Below are 19,833 nucleotides of genomic sequence, written 5' to 3'. Positions count from 1 at the left end.
GCAGGTAACAAAAAAAATCTCAAAACACCCAAATTGGGTTTAAAAAGAAAAAAAAAAGACTTGTGAAAGATGTGTTCTGTAAGTTTGAAACCAAGTTTGTCTAAGTAATTAGCCGTAAGACGTAGGGAGTTATGGCTATCAGTTAACATAACTGTTCAAAATCTTCGGTGATGTCATAGAGTGACCATACATGTATTGAATTGCAGGGTGACAAAATAAGGCACGGATTCTAAATCTGTTTCCTGAAATTAGATCATGTAATATCATCATACGAGTGACAACATGACAAATAACTGAATGGATAGTTAACAATCAAAGCCAGTCGATAGCCACTAAATTTGTTGGGGCATTCGGTATCAGTTATGAAATGGAACTGCCCCTTCTTCTGACAGTTGTTTACCAGAGCAAGAACCCAAGTCGTTCCAATTGTTGGAAGAAATTACAGGCTGACCCTCTTATTGAGAGAATATTCTACATCTGAACCATCAATGCTCTTGTCTTCGGATAAATGCTTAAAGAAGCTCCAGCTGTTTACAGTAGATAGGGTCAGGCAAGCAACAACTACATGCATGAATTTTGACATTTATTACAAAGAAAAGAATGAGTGAATAAACAAGTAACTATGCTAAATAAAATAATGGTAACTTGATAGAAACAAACACAAATTTAGTCAATACAGTCATATAGTTAAGTTTGAGTACTGTATATCGTTTGGTCAAAACACAAAAAATATAATGTCCTTACATCCAGCAATTAAACGAATATGGGTATCCACATTAAAAGTTCAAGAACTGAAATTGTAACTAAATGCAATTGAGGTTGCATGAATAGTGAATAATCCTTGGCTGATTCCCCAAGTAAATAAGCTATCATGAAAGCAGAACCAAAATCCAAGTCCTGACTATGCATTAATGCTCAAGTTCATCAGTGATACTGCTTCACTCTCTGCAAAAGTACATTACAAAATATAACTATGACTCCTGCAAAGTTAGTGTTCCAGTTGTGAAAACTTACAACACTTGAAAGTATTAAATCCCAATCAGTTGCTCAGATTCTACGACTTATAAAACTTTTAAGTGTTGGAACTGGAAAATGTAAGTTCCACTCCTGCCAAAAGCTAAACAGACTCACCATGCCAGACCAGCCTATGAGACAAGACCACATGAAAAGGCCAGGAGGCACAGCTTCTGTTTCAAACCTTAGGAATCCATATCACACTATTCATAAAGGGCACCCATACTTGGGGCAAGGGGGAGTTGGCGGGGGGGGGGGGGGGAGCACACCCCGCAGCTCTCAGGGAAAGGAAAAAATATAGTCAACTCAGGTGTTTTTCTTTCAAGGAAATGATTTAAATCTTGGTATTGTACAAGTTTTTAACAGGGTTGGAACTGTAGCTTTATTTATGGCCACTTACAAGTCACCGTTCTTCTTTCAAAATATTAAAAATATCCCAAACCATCAGGTCTACCCATCCCCCACCCATCCCCCACCCCCCACCCCCACCCACACCCCACCTACAGACTACCATATGGGCACCCTTGCTATTTATGTTCACATTTTCTCGCAGTATTATGCTGAAATGGTCATAATTTAAATTGCATTGTTTTTGGTAATAGTAAATATATTGAAAGGAGCACCTCCCCATGCTGGTCATTTTCCAAACTTATAAAACATTCTCACATGCATATGATGCTAAATATTAATAAAAACGTGATGTTGTGCCATTGTGCACAACTGTTGAACTAATACGTTTTTATATACACTAATATGGTATGTCAAATCAGAGCATAACTTACTGCTCATTTACATGATGCTCTTGATTTTTATGTAGCACTCACCAAATTTGAATTATGACTGATTTATTGGGAGGCATGTCTCAGATTACATAATGCTTAATTTGATGCAGAAATAGCTTATATACCTAAACAGAAATACATTTATGAAAAGAGTAAGGTTACAGGGTGACGTGCTGATGTCATGATTCGTGTAATTATTGGAGTTAACTTTATTGAGCAGTTTTAACTAAAGTGTTTCTTTGGATCCATTAAAGTTGCAGCCAGCCTGTGTCATTATTTGTTCACTGTACAGTTCTGCTATAGTATGACATATTGTTTATGATTATAGCAGTTTTAATTTACCAGTAGCATTGCTTATAATGCTAAATCTCAATAATTAAAAACTAGAGGTTGCACAGCATCATACAATGCTGCATCGAACTCGTGATGTTGGGATGCACAATTTGATATCCTCATTTATTTTCTAGATCCATTGCATTCAGTTTTAGTATTTTTCTCTGTAATATTTGCAAGTAATATTTAATTACTGGAAAGTAACACCTTTTCATTGGGCATGTGCCCATGACTGACTCGAAGAATAGAACCCTTTCAGGGATTTTCCAGTAGTTATTTGCAGTAACCTGCCTTTTATACTCACCACCCTTCTTTGGTCAACTCACAAAACTCCACCTCGCTGCATGAGGATATGTCCAGAATCACTACTTAGACTGAATCTGCTGTCATCTGAGAAGAGCGTACGACGCCGTACCTCGTTTGTGTAGGGTCTATGCTGTTGGCAACATTCAAAATGGTGTCACAGATGTCTAGATGTCAACAGAACACATACTGGTCAGGGCAAAGAGATGACCCCTATGCAGTCGCCGTGCTGCTGTAGAGCATCAGACTGCGTGCCTTGCAGTCCTATTAAATGTAATTGCAATTGCATCTGTTGTTTGATGTTGGTCTCTTCTTGCCTGTAGTACATTGTAACGGGAATCTTCTCCTGTAGTTGAATGTGGTTGACCAACTCCTCTCCTTTAGGCACCATTGCCTGTGGTTTGGAATGCTCCCCCTGCACTTGGAACAATGGTGTGAGCTACACGCATCACATTGTCTTTCCTCCAGTTTCTCAATGATTCTTCCCACATGTGAAGTCATCCAGTTGTCATATCTGAGCCATGTTGTAATGAAGTGCACTGTATCTGCTCACTGATTGATGTACCGAATGATCAAAAAGTCAGTATAAATTTGAAAACTGAATAAATCACGGAATAATGTAGATAGAGAGGTACAAATTGACACACGTGCTCGGAATGACATGACGTTTTATTAGAACAAAAAAAAAAGTTTAAAAAATGTCCGACAGATGGCGCTTCATCTGATCAGACTAGCAATAACTAGCATAACAAAGTAAGACAAAGCAAAGATGATGTTCTTTACAGGAAATGCTCAATATGTCCACCATCATTCCTCAACAATAGCTGTAGTCAAGGAATAATGTTGTGAACAGCACTGTAAAGCATGTCCGGAGTTACGGTGAGGTATTGGCATCGGATGTTGTCTTTCAGCATCCCTAGAGGTGTTGTTTGATCATGATACACTTGCAACGTCAAGTAACCCCAAAGCCAATAATCGCACGGACTGACGTCTGGGGACCTGGGAGGCCAAGCATGACGATAGTGGCGGCTGAGCACACGATCATCACCAAATGACGCGCGCAAGAGATCTTTCTACATCTATCAATATGGGGTGGTTTTTTTGTTCTAATAAAACCCCATTTCATTCCAAGCATGTGTGTCAATTTTTACCTCTCTATCTACATTATTCCGTGGTTTATTAAGTTTTCAAATGTATACTGACTTTTTGATCACCCGGTACATTGTCTTTTCCCATTGCTTTAACTGTTTCGTGGTGCGGGGTCTGTCTCATTTGGCACTACAGTGATGCTGACCTCGCACAATGTGACCTCGAGTTTTCTGTGCCCGACTCGGAGAGCTCTGACAGATGCTCCCACACATTCATTCATCACCACCAAGTTATTAATATGTTATGTTGCTTTAACTGTCTTTTCAATAAGGTTTAAACAGCAGCATAATTTAATAAGCGTGAACAGGTGCAAAGATTTTGTATTGTATGACTACACCTTATATGATAGTCTGCACAGTTGATCAAAATAGTAAAATAATGGAAACTCCAGGCTGAAACATTAACAGCATTTTTAGGAAAGGGTAGATTGCTACTCGTCTGCCACTCGTGGTCTCGCGGTAGCGTTCTCGCTTCCCGAGCACAGGGTCCCGGGTTCGATTCCCGGCGAGGTCAGGGATTTTTCCTGCCTCAAGATGACTGGGTGTTGTTGTGTCGTCTTCATCATCATCATTCATCCCCATTACGGTCGGAGGAAGGCAATGGCAAACCACCTCCACTAGGACCTTACCTAGTAAGGCGGCGCAGGTCTCCCGCATCGTTCCCCTACGCTCTGTAAAGAAGTATGGGACTTCATCATCATCAGACTGCTACTCAGCGGTTATTTTGAGAGGCAGTCTGGAATGGGACAGGAAATGGTGGTTGTGTGTGTGTGTGTGTGTGTGTGTGTGTGTGTGTGTGTGTGTGGGTGGGTGGGTGGGTGGGTGGGTGGGTGGCGCACACGGGGGGGGGGGGGGGTATCAGGGTACAGGTCAGGGGGAAGAAGAGTGCTGTCTGACAGAGTGTGCAGGGACTAGATGTATGCATGACAAGACTGCCAGTCGCAGCCTCGGAAGGCTGTGGGGCAGGTAGATTGGAGATGAGGAGGGGGCAGGGACAATTACGTAGAAGAAGAGCAGGGAAGGAGAAAGACAGCTGGATGTGATGGGAGAGAGCAGTACTCAGTGAGGATGAGGGGACATGAATAGAGAGGAATTGAAAGGATAGTGGAGGCGAAAACTGTTGTGTGGAGAGTGTGGGGACAGCTGGTTGAGGGCATGACAATTTCAGGAGCAGAGAATGTATTGTTTGGATAACTCCCATGTGCCCAGTTCAGAAGAGCTGGTGATGGAGGGGAGGACCCAGATGGCTCGGGCAGTGAAGCCATTGAAATCAGGTATGTTATGTTTAGTTGCATGTTGTGCCACAGGGTTTTGTACCATGCTTTTGACCACAGTTTGGCAGTGGCCATTCATCCTGGTGAACAGCTGATTGGTACTCATACCAATATAAAGTGCTGTCTAATGAGTGCAATAGACCTGGTATATAACAAGGATGCTTTTACAGGTGACCCAACCTCTGATGGTGTAAGATAGACCTGTAACAGGACTGGAATAGGAAGTGCTGCGTGGCTGGGTTAGGCGGGTCTTGCATCTGGGTTTTTCAAAGGGATATGATCCCTGTGTCAACGGAGTTGGGATAGGCAGTGGTGTAGGATTGGATTCAGATGTTGTACAGGTTGGGTGGGCAATGGAATAACACTTTAGGAGAGGTGTGAAGGTTCATGGGTAGGATGTCCCTCATTTAAGACATGATGTTAGGTAATCGGAGCCCTGACGAATGATGTGGTTCAGTTGTTCCAGTCCAAGATTGTATTGCGTGAGAAAGGGAGCACTCCTTTGCAGCTCTGGTTCTTGGGGATCTGTGGGGAAATTGCACAGGGGATCTGTTTGTGAATTAGATGTGGGAGATAGTGCCTTTCTTTGGAGGCCGTGGTGACAAATTGGGCAAGTGAGTTCTTGTCACTGCTGTCATTGGGTGGCCAGGCTGTATGGAAGGCACTTTTTGGCGTGGAAGGGAAGTCCAGCTGTCGAAATGCAGGCACAGTTGGTGACTGGTGAGATTAATGTGGGCAGGGGTGTGGATGGAGCCACCACAGTGGAGGAAGCCAAAATCCAGGAAGGTGGCACATTGGGTTGAGGAGTTCCAAATGAAGTGGATGAGAAAGAAGGTGTTAAGTTTGTGAAGGAATGAGGATAGGGTGTCTTGCTCCTGCATCCTGGTCATGGAGATATCAACAATGAACCTGAACCACACCAGGAGTTTTGGGAGGCTAGGAAGGTTTCCTGTAGATAGCCCAGTAACAGGTTTGAGTAGGAGGGTGACATGGCGTGCACTTTGCTGTGCCATAGTGCTTTTTCTATACCTTCATTTAAAAACGGAAGTAGCTGTGTGTTTGGATAAAGTTAGTAAGGTGTATAACAAATGATGTAGTGGGTTGGAGTCTGAAGGACTATGTTTCCCATAGTGTTCAATAGTGACAAGGCTGTTGGCATGAGAGATGTTTGTGTTTAAAGAAGTGGCATCAACAAGGATGAGTGGGGAGCTAGTATAGGATGGTGGAAAGTCGATGAAGGAAGTGGTCGGTATATTTGATGTGGGAGGCTATGTTAATTCCATCATGATTAAATTTGGGTGTGGGGCTGAAGGTAGGGCTGAAAGTTCTACTGAGCTGAGAATTTTGGTAGAAAGATTAACAACAGTGTTCCAGGAATTTTCGGCTCTGGATTTGGTGGAGTGTTGGTAAGGAGTTTTGGGGTATGTGGCAGGTTGAAAAGGTCAGCTAGGCAAGGTCTGGGTGCTTTGAGGAGGAACAGTGTGGGTGGGATAGAGGTTGGATAGTGGTGCCCCAGGGTGGCAGTAGGGTGTCAGCAGGTTCTTTCAGAGGTATGAGAGGTGGTTGTGTGATGACTATGCCATTAAGATGTGGTTTTGTGATACCAGGTTTGTGAGGCCCACAGATTGATGGAATTTGAAAAAACATGACAGTCATTGTGAAAGGAGGGGTGGGATCCTTAGGTCATTTGGGGGATTGCTTGGTATAGACAGCATTTAAGGGGCAGTATGTGGGACTAGTTTTGGCCAGGGAATGGGATATTTTTTGAACATGTACAAAAGGTGTAGCAGTGATCTATTGTGGCAGTGACAGCATTGGAAAAATGCGAATGAAGCAGAACTGGGCAAATGAAGTAGTTAGATGGTTATTAGGCAAGCTGGATAACAAAAGGACATGTAAAATACTTACAGGCACATCACAACATGCACATATATATGAAAATACATACAAATACATAAAAGTTTGCATGATCAAGTAAAAATATGCAAAAATGCATAGAGTATGTAAAATTACACAGAATCACTCACACATACTTTAAGAAATGTACAAAAATGTGGGATAAAAGTAATTGATGAGGTATGTGAGTGTTCGCACATTGGGATAAGGGAAAAGGGAGGGGAGGGGGGGCATTGGTTAGGTCGAGGTTCACAAGTTTGTGTGGAAAACAAAATAAAATATGCGAGGATGAGGGAGGTAATTATTGGTGGGAAGAATTTGCAGCTTGAGATGCTGCACCAACAGTTCTTGTGGTCACATAGCTGTGTGTTGTGCACAGACAAGATCATTGACACAGTGTGGTCAGAAGACTAGAGTGCTAGCAGTTTGGAAGATGTTGAAAAAACATTGTAAAGAAGAAAAGAATACTCTGACAAGAGTAATGATTTAGAGAATTGTAACAGAGGAAGACATCGTAGGGTTGTGGGATGGAAGAAAAGTCGTTTGGCGAAATCAAATGGAATCTCCTGGTTGTAATATCAAAAATATTACAAAAAAGGTATATATTGCTACTCACCATAAAGATGACACATTGAGTTACAGACAGTCACAATGAACAGACTGTTACATGTTTAGCTTTTGGCCAAAGCCTTATTCACACACACAAAAAAAAAAACACGCTTGCAAAAGTGAGCACACCTCACGCACACTTGACCAGAATGCAATTGATTGTAACATTGAGCAGCAGTCTACAGTGGGTCAGGGAAGGGGGAGGAATGGCAGAGTACAGGTTGGTGGGAAAGAATAGCACTGTCTGGTGGAACATGCAGGGATTAGAAGAAGATGTGATAAGACTGCCAGGTGCAGTGTCAGGAGGCTGTGCAACAGGGAGTTCAGGGGAGGAGGGGATGCTGTAAAGAAAAGGATCAGGGAAGCAGAAAGACATATGGATGTGTTGGCAGAGGGCAGCACACAAAGAGGGTGAGGAGACATGAATAGAGAGGAGTTGATAGGACAGAGGGTATGGAAATAGTTGGGTGGAGGGTGTGGAGGCAGTAGGTTACAGTAGGTTACTTAGCTTGCGGTCGGCATGATCTCGGGAGCAGAGAATTTGTTGTAAGGATAACTCCCATTTGCACAGTACAGAAAATCTGGTGGTGGAGGGAAGAATCCAGATGGCTTGGATAGTGAAGCAGCCTTTGAAATCAAGTGTGTTATGTTCAGCTGCAAGCTGTGCCACAGGGTGGTCTACTTCGCTGTTGGCCACAGTTTGGCAGTGGCCATTCATCCTGATGGACAGTGTTTGGTAATCTTACCAATATAAAAGCTGTGCAATCATTGCAGCAGAGCTGTTATATGACATGGCTGCTTTCACAGGTGGCCCAACTTCTGAGGGGGTAAGATAGGCCTGTGAGACTGGAATAGGAAGTGCTGGGTTACTAGATTGGGTAGGTTGTGCACCCTGGCAGAATTGAAGCTGTGAGGACGGGTCGTGTGTCGTGCTTGGGTAGCTCAGTTTGTAGAGCACTTGCCCGCGAAAGGCAAAGGTCCCGAGTTCGATTTTCGGCCCGGCACACAGTTTTAATCTGCCAGGAAGTTTCACAGTGTTCCTCCTTGTCAATACCTCATAGCATCCAGAATCTCCACAGCTGACTTTTTCAACCTGCTACATCCTCCAGAACTCTCACTCAAAACTATACAAAATCCAGAACCCAAACAAATCCAAAACACTGTAGTTAACCTTTCCCCCAGAAAACACAATCCTACAGAAGTTTCCATCCTATCCAAACGTCTTGCCGTTAGCAATACACCCAAATTTAATCATGATGGACTTTGCAGTTACATACTCTCCTTCTCCCAATCCGTGCAGTGGAAACACTGTTTTGCTATTTTACTTCTCCCAGTTCATACCACCATCTAACTGTGATCCTCCCCCTCTCTGATCTAACAACTCCCTGCTCACCTATCAGAAATTCCTTACTTCAAACCTTGCCTCATCATCTTCCCCCAGGTCCCTGCCTGAGAACTACAACCTTTCAGCAGAAGAAAGGATAGTCATTCACAAAATCAAAACAAATCCTGATCTAATCATCCTACCTGCAAGACAAAGTTCCCCCACTGTCATGTGTCATGAACTGCAGAGAGTATCTGGCAGAAATGAATGTCCTGCATACTCCAGATCCAGTACTTCATTTGTCATACACCGTACTAACTTTATTCTAACATGCAGCTTCTACTCCTGTGAAGGGAAGGTGTACAAACAAACCCACGGCACAGCGAAGGGCATCTCCATCACACCCTCCTATGCCAAGCTGTTTCTGGGTCATCTAGAGGAAACCTTCCTAGCCTCCCAAAATCTAAAACCCCTGCTATGGTTCAGGTTCATTGAGGATATCTTCATGATCTAGACTCAGGGCCAGTACACCCTGTCCACATTCCTTCACAACCTCAAAACCTTCTCTGCCATCTGCTTCACCTAAACCTCCTCAACCAAGGTTGCCACCTTCCAGTACGTTGACTACTTACTCTCTTGTGTCTCCATCCACACCTCTGTCTACATTAAACCCACCAATCACCAACAGTTCCTGCTTTTCAACAGCTGCCATCCATTCTACACCAAAAAATCCCTCCCATGCAGCCTGGCAACCTGGAGATAGCATATATGCAGTGACAAGAACTGCCTTGCCCACAGACAGACACGATCTTCCCAGAACTATTCTGCAGACAAATCTCCTGTGCTGTTTCCCCACATACCCCCAGTCATCCCACGACCCCCAAGAGCTAACTACAAAGGAGTGCCCCCTTGTTACCACTACCACCCTGGACTGGAACAACTGACCGAATCTTTTGCCAGGGCTTTGATCACTTATCATCATTCATCAAATGAGGGACATCCTTTCCGTTCCCCCTAAAGTGGTGTTCTATAGCCCACCCAACTTCCAGATCATTCTAGTCGATTCCTATGCGACACCCAATCCCAGCCCCTTGCCACAGGGATCATATCCCTACGGAAGACTGAGGTGCAAGACCTGCCCAACCAATTCATACTGCACTTCCTGTTCCATTCCTATCAGAGGCGTTTCCTGCTCAATCACGGGTCAGGCTACTGTTGAAAGCAGCCGTGTCATGTACCAGCTCTGCTGCAGTTGTTGCACAGCTTTTTATATTGGTGTGGCTACAACCAGGTGTCCATCAGAATGAATTGCCACTGCCCTGTGACAGATATTGCAGCTGAACATAACATACTTGATTCCAATGGCTGCTTTACAACCAGGGCCATCTGTATTCTCCCCTCCATCACCAGCTTTTCTGAACTGCGCAGATGAAAGTTACTCTTACAACAAATTCACCATTCTCAAAATTATCCCAGCCTAAACCTACAGTAGCCTACTGTCCCTACACCACACATCCAACAGTTTCCACAACCTCTGTCCTCTCACCTCCTCCCTATTCACATCGCCTCAGACTCATACTCATTGTGTACCACCCTCTGCCAAAGCACATGCCCATCGTTCCCCTCCCCTTCCCTTCTCCTCTTCTTTCCCACTCCCTGTTACTCTCTGCCCTCCCCACCATCTTTCCCCATGGCCTACCAACACTGCACCAGGGTGTCCTATCATGCTCTGTCGAGTCCCAGCATGCTCCGCCAAATACAGCATGCTCGCCCCCCCTTCCATACTCGTACCCTGCTATCCTTCCCCTTTCCCTGCTTCAGTCTATGTTACTGCTCAATGTGATGGTTGCATTCTGGTCTGAGCTGCTGGTGATGGAAGTCATGTATGCATGAGGTGTGCTCACTTTTGTGAATGTGTGTGTTTTTTCCTCGTCAGAAGGAGGCCACGGCCGAATTCTAAATATGTAACAGTCTTTTCGTTGTGCTTGTCTGCAACTCAATCTGTCACCTTTACACTGAGTAGTAATCTATCCTTTTCCTGGTATTTTTAATATAACAGTGAGATGTTTAGGCATTAGTGCCTGCAGCAATTTGAAATCAAATTCTCACACAAATCTCATAGTGATGAAATTAATTTCTTGGCCATGATAAGAGAAACTTAACTACAAAGAAGACTGCTCACAAAATTCCTCTCCAACTTGTTTTTAAATATGAGTCCTATGTCTGGAATCTTTATCAAATAGATTTAACAAAAACTAGAAAATAACTCTCAGAGAGAAACTGACCAGTTCAATTTTGTCACACGTTTTCTTCTCCAGAGAGAGAGAGAGAGTCAGAGAGAAACTGACCAGTTCAATTTTGTCTCACATTTTCTTCTCCAGAGAGAGAGAGAGAGGGGGGGGGGGGATACCTGACACATTGGCACATTTTGTAATAGTGACTGTAAAAAGATATTGTGTGTCACAATGAAACTAAACTTCCTCTTAAAATTCAAGTAATGATTATTATTCTGAGAAGAGTCAAGGGGTATAGTTCTTTTAACAAATGTGTAAAATACGAGGGAAAGGGATAATGATACTGGTGTAATATGTACCTTCCAAAACAATATACAGTGGCTTGCCGAGTACTGATGGAGAGATAGAGAAGCTGCTTTCACAAATATGGATGAGGAAACCAGCTGTCCAAGGGGCTACCTCGTTTGTCCCAAAAGTGTTATATGAATCACATGGAATGTGAGGAAGCGTGTATTGAGCAAGAAGTTGATAGGTGACATTATGAAAAGATTTTACTGGTATTAGGTGGCACAATAAATTTTTAAGATCTGTGAGAACTTGGAAAGGGGTGAAAAGTGATGAGGGGACATTAAAGGAAAGAGGGAGGACTTAATGAAAATAGGAGATGGAGCATGAAAGAAGACACAGAGTACTAAAATATGAATTTTGTCTGTGTAGTGAATGTGTGTTCCCTCATCATGAATTGGAGCCACAGAAATAGAGGAAACCAATTGTATCAAAGGGAACCAATGTCAGGAATAATTTTCCGTAATGTATATAAGTGTTGACAATCATATTTTTAATAACACAGTAGTCTGTATGATTATCAGGCATATAAATAAAAGCATAAAATCCATAGCTCATAACTAATAGCATTCCTCCATGAGAACATTTGCATCAGTAGCTAAAATGCTGATATTTGGAAATATAATGTAATAAAATTCATATACAAATTTTATAACATTTAACTCGGGCAGCAATTGTGTGTCCTTGCATTTGTTCATGAATGTTTAATTTTATAAGCAAGGATAAATTTGCAAAGTAACCTTTTACCAATAAAGGAAGTGTGTATTTTTTAATGTTGAATTTTCACCAAATGTCCCAACTATAAATTTGATTCCTGCAGGCAGTATTAACTAGATTGTGAACAAAGAAAAAAGCTAAGCATACCACTGTCTGGTGTTTCAGTGGATCGGGAAAACTATGCGGCTAGACAGACACATTATGACAATTTGTACAGGATGGTGGCGTACTGTGAAAACAGAACAGATTGCCGCCGAGCATTGCAGCTTAACTACTTTGGTGAAATTTTTGATCGACAGCAATGCCTAATAAGTCGTGATACAGCTTGTGATAACTGTTTGCAGCAGGTAACTTATCTTGATAAATCTGTGTTTCATAAAATGTTGTTCCTTTCCTGTCCCATATGTCCCTTGTGCCTCGCCAAAGTAATTTATAGTCAGAATACAAAATGGGCTAAGCTAAATTTGAACTTTTTCTGTTGGTTTTTCTGTGTACATATTAAATATACAATTTTTGTATCTGGATTTTGGAACTGTTGCTGAAGTAGATGACCTTCTGTAATATGCATATATTTTCTAGCAGAGAAAGATTTAAAATTAAGAAATGTTATTTTCATTGTGATGTATTCATGTTGTACTAAGACTATCAGTAATTTAGTCACGACATCCTCAGATCCGAGTGTGAGGCAGTATAAGCTAGCCAGCTAAATTATTGGGAATTAGTACTCATTCCCAACTATATTAATTACACTGCCGATTACACACTATGGATTCAGGATTGCCCAGTTTTATGTGAAGGGAAATAGTTCAGAATATCAAAATTATAAAATGCATTCCTTACATTTAAGAAAAGAAAGATTTAAAATTAAGAAATGTTCTTTCAATTGTGTCAGTAGTGAGAACTAATGAAAATTAATATTTCCTTATTAGACAAGGTCATGCTGCTTTAAATATGTTAGTGTTCTGTGCCGAGTCTTGCTAAGCTACTTCCTTGTATCAAAAGGAAAGTTCATCTGAGAAAACTATTTGGTCTGCATCATCAGATACATGTTATATACTGGTACAAGCGAGCTCTAATTAAGAATGAGAAAAGATTGTAGTGAGACTTTAAGGTGGAACAAGACTTCAACAATGCTCTTGTACTGAAGACCACTTGCAGTAGTGATCCAACAGAACTTTTTCATTAAGAGAGAGAGAGAGAGAGAGGAGGAGTCTCAGGCTAACTGCACTTCGCACCTGTTTTTCACCGTAAACTTAAAATATGTCTAATGAAACTAAATGCCAGTTTCTATATGATTTACTTAATTTATTGTTGCCCATGGATATTTCTTGAGATTCACATAAATATGCATTTATGATAAGCTTACTTATTTCTCACCGAATGGCCGAAGCATTGAGTTATTGACAGGCACACACAAGAGAAATAAAACTTGCTGGCTTTTGGAATTATCCTTTGATGAGCTAAGGTACAAGACACACACACACACACACACACACACACACACACACACACACACACACACACACACACACACACCTCTGCACTCCCTGCATTGTGCCAGCCGTAAACACAATGTCAGGATTGCATTTCAGCAGGTGGAAGAGAGTTTTGGGGGGGGGGGGGGGGTGTATTTGTTGGGTGGATAGAAGGGGGGAGAGGCAGGAAGTGAGAAGAGGAGGTTGGTTGGTTGGTTTGGGTAAGGAGACCAGACAGCGTGGTCATCGGTCTCAGCGGATTAGGGAAGGATGGGGAAGGAAGTCGGCCGTGCCCTTTCAGAGGAACCATCCCGGCATTTGCCTGGAGTGATTTAGGGAACTCATGTGAGAAGAGGAGGTTGAGGTATGGACAGTTAGTGGCTAGGAGGGAGGAGTTTGCTGGCCAGGGCTGGTAGGTGCATGAGGTAGGCATGTGATACTTGGGTACCAGAGCCAGTGAGCTAGGTTGCACCATGAAGATGACATGCAGGTGTGGATTGGCAGAGGGTGACAGAACAAATAAACTTTATCCAAACAGGTCTTGAAGGTCTTATGGAACCAGCAGCAGGCCACCGTATCATTCTCAGCCCATGGGCATCACTGGTTGCAGATAAATAACTCCTCATCTGGCTTTACAAAGGGTGACTGCACCCCAACTGCCAGCAGTTGTCAGCAGACATGGACGGTCACCCATCCAAGTGCTAGCCAAACCTGACAGTGCTTAACTTCTGTGATCTGGTGGGAACGGGTATTGCCACTGTGGCAAGACCAATGGAGGGGTGACAGAAGAGAGGTAGCGAAAACTGTTGGATAGATGGTGGGAAGACAGTAGATTAACAGAAATTGAGGACAGGAGGGTTACAGGAGTGGAGGACGTTTTGCAAGTGTAATTTCCATCTGCATACTTGGAAAAGCTGGTGCTTCTAGGAAAGATCCAGATGGCATGGGCTGTGAAGCAGCCAATGAAGCCATCATGCTGCACCATTGAATGGTTAACTTTGTTCCTGGCCACAGTTTGGCAGTGGCCATTCATTCTGGTGGACAGCTGGTTGAAGTCATACTGACATGAAAAGCTGTGTAGTGATTGCAGCAGATTTGGTATGTGATAAGGCTGCTTTCACAGATTTCCCAGTGTCTGATAGGGAAGGATAAGGCTATGATAGATGTAGAGTAAGAAATGCTGGTGGGTGGATTGAGCAAGTCTTGCTTCTGTGTCTTCCACAGTGATGTGACGTCGGTGACAAGGGTTCGGAGTAAGAGTGGCACAGGATGAACCAGGATGTATAGGTGTGATGGATGACAATATACAACTTTTGGAGGGGTTGGAAGGATATTGAGTAGGATTTCCCTTGTTTTCAGCCATTATGATGGATAATAAAAGCCCTGGTGAAGGATGTGGTACAGATGCCCGAGTCCAGGGTGATATTGTGTGAGGAGTGGGCCACTCCTTTGTAGCTGATTCTAGAGGAGGGTGGGAAGAGGATCAGGGGTTTGTGAAGATACAGCAAGGGAAATCTGTTTGATTTGGTAGCAGTGGGGGAGGGGGTGGGGTGCAGGGGGGGGGGGGGGGGCTGTCTGTGAAGGCATTTGTGGGCCCGTAGCATAGTTGCCAAAGGAAGTCTCATCACTACAGATATGATGTTCACAGATGGCCAGGATGTATTGGAGCGATTTTTTGGTGTTGGAGAGGGTGACAGCTGTCAAAATGCAGGTACTGATAGTTGTTGGTGGCTTTAATACAGTATATACAGAACGGGTGGTGGAGCTGCCAGAGAGGAGGAGGTCAATGTCCAGGAAGGTTTGCACGTTGGATTGAGATGAGAAGAACCAGGTGAATGGGTGGGAGAGAAGGCGTTGAGGTTGTGGAGGAATTAGGATGAGATTTCATGGCCCTGAGTTCAAATCATGGAGATGTCATCAGTGAACCTATACCAGACAAGGGATTTGGGGTTTTGGGGTGGCTAGATGCTCCATAAAAAGTTTGATATATGAGTGTACAATGAGGGTGCCATGAATGTGTTCACGAATGTTTTCATATATGTTCCCCTCAAAGGAGAAGTAGCAGTGTGTGAGGATATAGTTTTTAAGGCATATGAGGAATGAGGTAGTGGATATGGAGTCTGAAGGACACTGGGAGTTGTGGCTTTTGATAGCAACAAGGCCTTGGGCGTGAGGGATGTTGGTGTATAGGGAGGCGGCATCAACAGTGATGAGTAGGGATCCAGTTGGTGAAGGGATGGGGATTGTGGAGATTTAGTGAAGGTAGTGATACGAGAGGCGACGCTTCAGGCAATTGCTTGGAGGTATTGGTCAACAAGTTTGAAAAGTCTGTCAGGAGCAAAATAACCAGCAACAAGGGGTATCCAATATTGTTGGGTTTGTGTATTTTGTGGAGCTTGTAGAAAGGGGGCATGTGGGGTGTCATTGGGGTGAGAGGGAGATGGACTCAGAGGAGACGTTCTGGGTTGTTCCTAATGATTTCATTAGGGACTGAATGTTAACTTGGAGTTCTGGAATAGATCATAGCTGACGGAGGAGTTAGGTAGTTGGCATCAGCCTTCTGTCAGGTAGTCACTAAGATTCATCATAGAAGTGGTGAAGCTTCATCTGCTGGGAGAATGATTAGGTCAGAATCTGTTTTGATATTGTGAATGGCTGTCCTTTCTTCAGTTGGGAGATTAGTGTTCTTAGGAACACATCTTGGTAAAGATGATGCCAGGTGGTGATTAGGTGGGAGATTACAAAGAGGGTAATGATTAGATGGTGGTATTAACTGAGAGAGGCAAGGTTCAATTTTGGGCTTAAGTAGGTTTTAGTTGAATGGACCAGTAACAAACAAGTGTTTCCACCGCAAGGTCTATGACTAGTGCAACTTGATTAAACTTGGATGTAGGTCTAAAGGTAAGGCCTTTCTGTAGGACTGAAACTTAGGTAGGATTTTGGTTTTTGGTAGAAAGGTTAAGAACAATGATTTGAATTTGTTTGGGTTCTGGATTATGTGGAATTTTGGGAGAGAGTTTTGAAGGATATGGCAAATTGAAAAGGTCATCTAGGCAGTGTTTGTGTGCCATGAGGTATTGTTGAGGAGTTTCACTGTGGGTAGGGTATATTTTGGTGGGTAGTGGTGCAACTGAACAATATCCTTTGTCAGGACTTTGATTATTTGTCATCATGATAGCATGTACCTGTCATCCCTGCCTTCAATATTCCTTACCAGCCAACCAAATGCTTCCCTCTGAGCCACTAGCTGACCATCCCCAAATCCCCTCTTTCTGCCTCTTGCCTCTTTTGCCCTCTGCCCACCCCACCTAAATGCCTCCGTTCAACCCCCATCCCATCTTAGTCCACACAGCGAAATGCGATCCTGACATTGTGTGTCCAGCCAGCATAATGTAGGGGCCACTGCTGTGTCTGTGTGTGTGTGTGTGTGAGAGAGAGAGAGAGAGAGAGAGAGAGAGAGCACTTGCATGCTTGCTGTAGCTCGTCAAATGATTTATTCTGAAAGCTAGCAGGTTTTCTTTCTCTTTAGTGTGTACCTGTCAACAATGCAATGCTTCTGCTATTTGGTGAGTGTTCTAGTTTACTTCTAAATTGCCTACATTCTGCCAGAACTTTCCTTACTACATATAACTTATTTCTCAAGTTCAAGAATATATAATACATTCATTTTGCTTCTCTGTCCTATAGAATCAATACACAGCAGTAGATGTAACAGAGGATTCAAAGGAAATTATAAAATGTGTCCAAAAGCTGAGCCAAAACAGTACCATGACATGGAAAGGCAACTTCACACTGCTCCATTTTGTTGATATTTTCAAAGGAGCAGATGTGAAAAAGATAAAGGATAATGGTGAGTTTTGATCAGTTCATATTTCAAAAATCTCATTACCTACTATTTCTTCTGAATTGTTCTAGGCATAGGGGTGGTGGTTATTGCTTAAGTAAATGGTTTTCGGTGCCCCCCCCCTCACACACACACACCTGTGTAAACTGAGTATTAAAACCACTCAAAATGAGCAGTTTGAGAAATAACTGATTTTCAGTTTTTATTCCTATTATTTCCTGTAATAAATTCACCATTTGTGACTTTTCTCAAAAAGTGATTTGGATGCTATAAAAAAAAGACCCGTATTCTCCTGTTGGTTCTGATTTTATGAAACTGCTCAATAATCATGTTGTGATTGGGGGGTCATACCGCTATTTGCACATTACCAATAGCCAGTGCAAAAGGATGGACACTGAGGTTGTAGACTTCTGTTTCTCCTGTTGATTTCCGTTTTCAAGGGCTACCAGCAGATAAAGGCATATTATGTAGACACAGGCAGCAGATCAGTTACTTCCTATTTCTGTTGTATACCATGAATGGAGTGTTGCTAAGTTTTTCATTTATTTTGGTTGCCTTCCTCTTTTTATTATTTAATAGAAATGGCAGACAAATCATAAGCCTTTTAAAGAAAATTAAGCACTGTACTTCATTGCTGTGTCACTTCATAAAAACATTTCCAGACTGTGTTTGGTGTCATTCTGCAATACAATGGACATCCAGCGATGACAGTCACGCTATTGTATCAGCAGTGCTGTACCAGTTCTTATCCCATGTGTCTGTTGCTCATTTCTGATAGCAATGTTATTAAAATATGGATGATTGCTACTCCCATTTTCATATTTCAAACCAATAAAAGTATACAATTAAAAATTACTCCATTTTTATGAAAGGTTTACTCAAAAAGGAAAAATTGTAAAAATGCTTTTTTTAATACTCAGCTATTAGTAAAAGATAAAAACACCTGTTATTATCAAGACGTAACAAATACAACAAAGTACCAATTATTCAAAACTAAAATACTGGTGTTGGTTTTAACTGGTCCATTTTTTCCATCCGTAACGAACCATAAAAATATTTTCTGAAAGTTTTGTAATTGTCTGAACTCATTTAATCCGTTTGTTACCATTTATGTGAACTGCAATTTCCATATGGCTAGAATATTTTTTCAGTACATTTGTGTCTTTCACGCATACACTGCTTCAGATATTAAAGCTATTCAAAAGTCATATACATTTTTAAAAAATCACACAGCTGAGTTGTGTATAGTGCACCATGAAATAGTTCTCCACCTGAAGTGCAACTTAATGTCCAATTCCTAGAGTGCCCTCTCAGTGTAGGCCTGTGGGACAGAGCATCACTGATGATGTGATCTGGCAAATTTTGTTGTTGTTGTTGTTGCCACCAATGTCTTTTGTGGGTACGGCAATAGGTGTTGTTATTAAAGACTTTATCCATAAAGCCATAGTGCTTCATTATAGCTGTATAACAGCTGTACCTATCATTGTGTCTCATTGGCTTTACTTGTCATTTTAGGTGTCGGGGTTATTGTTAAACTTGAATTGAAATGTGTTTTCATTATTTCTTGTGTGGCCTAGATTGTACACAGTACAGACATGTACACAGTTTGATTGCAGATCTCAGCATGTTGTTCTTAATGGAACAAAATCAATAGTTATAAAGGTAATTTCAGGAGTATGCTGGGGGAGTGTTATAGGGTTATTAATCTTTACAACATATATAAATGATCTAGTTGATGATATCAGAAACTCCATGAGCTTGTTTGCTTACAATGTTGTTATCTACATGAATATTTCAATGTCAGGAAAATTCAGGAAAACCAGCAGAGAATCAGTAGTTCATGCAGGGATTGGCAGTTGATCCTAAACTTAGATAAATGTAATATATTTTGCATAAATTGGTGAAGAGATCCAGTATGGTTTCATTATGCTATCAACAGTAAACCACTGGAAGCAATAAAGGTCTTAAAATTCCTGGGAGTTACTGTTTGAAGTTACCTAAAGTGGAAATACCACATAAAACTAATTGTAGAAAAAACAGATGCCAAGGTGAGATTCATTGGAAGAATCTTAATGAACTGCATTTCATCCTCGAAAGAATTCTCTTATAAAACACTTGTTTGATCAATTCTTAAGTATTGCTTATCAGTGTGGGAAGAGACCACGACGAAAAGAACATGAAAAATTAGAGCTCGTACAGAAGTGTACCGACAACTGTTCTTTCCATGTACCATTTGCAAATGGAACAGGATTGGGCAGAAATGATACTGGTACCAGAAGTAACCTGTGTGACTCAGTGTAAGGTGTCTTGCACAGTATGGATGTAGGAATGTGGAAGTGGTCTTGATAATTATGTAGTGATATTCACAGTTAGGAGTAGGAAGACAGTAGGTGGAATAGTTTTTGGATGTGAGGTTCTGACACACACACACACACACCTTTTATCGGAATGTGACCATCAACTGTATATATCCACCTCTGTGAATGGTCACTGCTGAACTGTGGCAAGTACGAAGAGACCATCCAGTGTCAAATG

The 19,833-nt window shown here is 42.1% G+C and overlaps 1 protein-coding gene across 1 annotated transcript in view; it reads left to right on the top strand.

The window, feature by feature from the left end:
• LOC126198947 (Bloom syndrome protein homolog) overlaps positions 1-19,833 on the top strand; it is a 217,495-nt gene that overhangs the window by 160,791 nt on the left and 36,871 nt on the right. Inside the window, exons 18-19 of the mRNA XM_049935592.1 lie at positions 12,145-12,326; positions 17,142-17,304. Coding sequence (XP_049791549.1) covers positions 12,145-12,326; positions 17,142-17,304 — 345 coding nt within the window. The remainder of the gene's footprint in view (positions 1-12,144; positions 12,327-17,141; positions 17,305-19,833) is intronic.

Source organism: Schistocerca nitens, chromosome 8, assembly GCF_023898315.1.
Source record: "Schistocerca nitens isolate TAMUIC-IGC-003100 chromosome 8, iqSchNite1.1, whole genome shotgun sequence".
Lineage (NCBI taxonomy): Eukaryota > Metazoa > Arthropoda > Insecta > Orthoptera > Acrididae > Schistocerca > Schistocerca nitens.
This window is presented reverse-complemented; position numbering and strand designations above follow the sequence as displayed.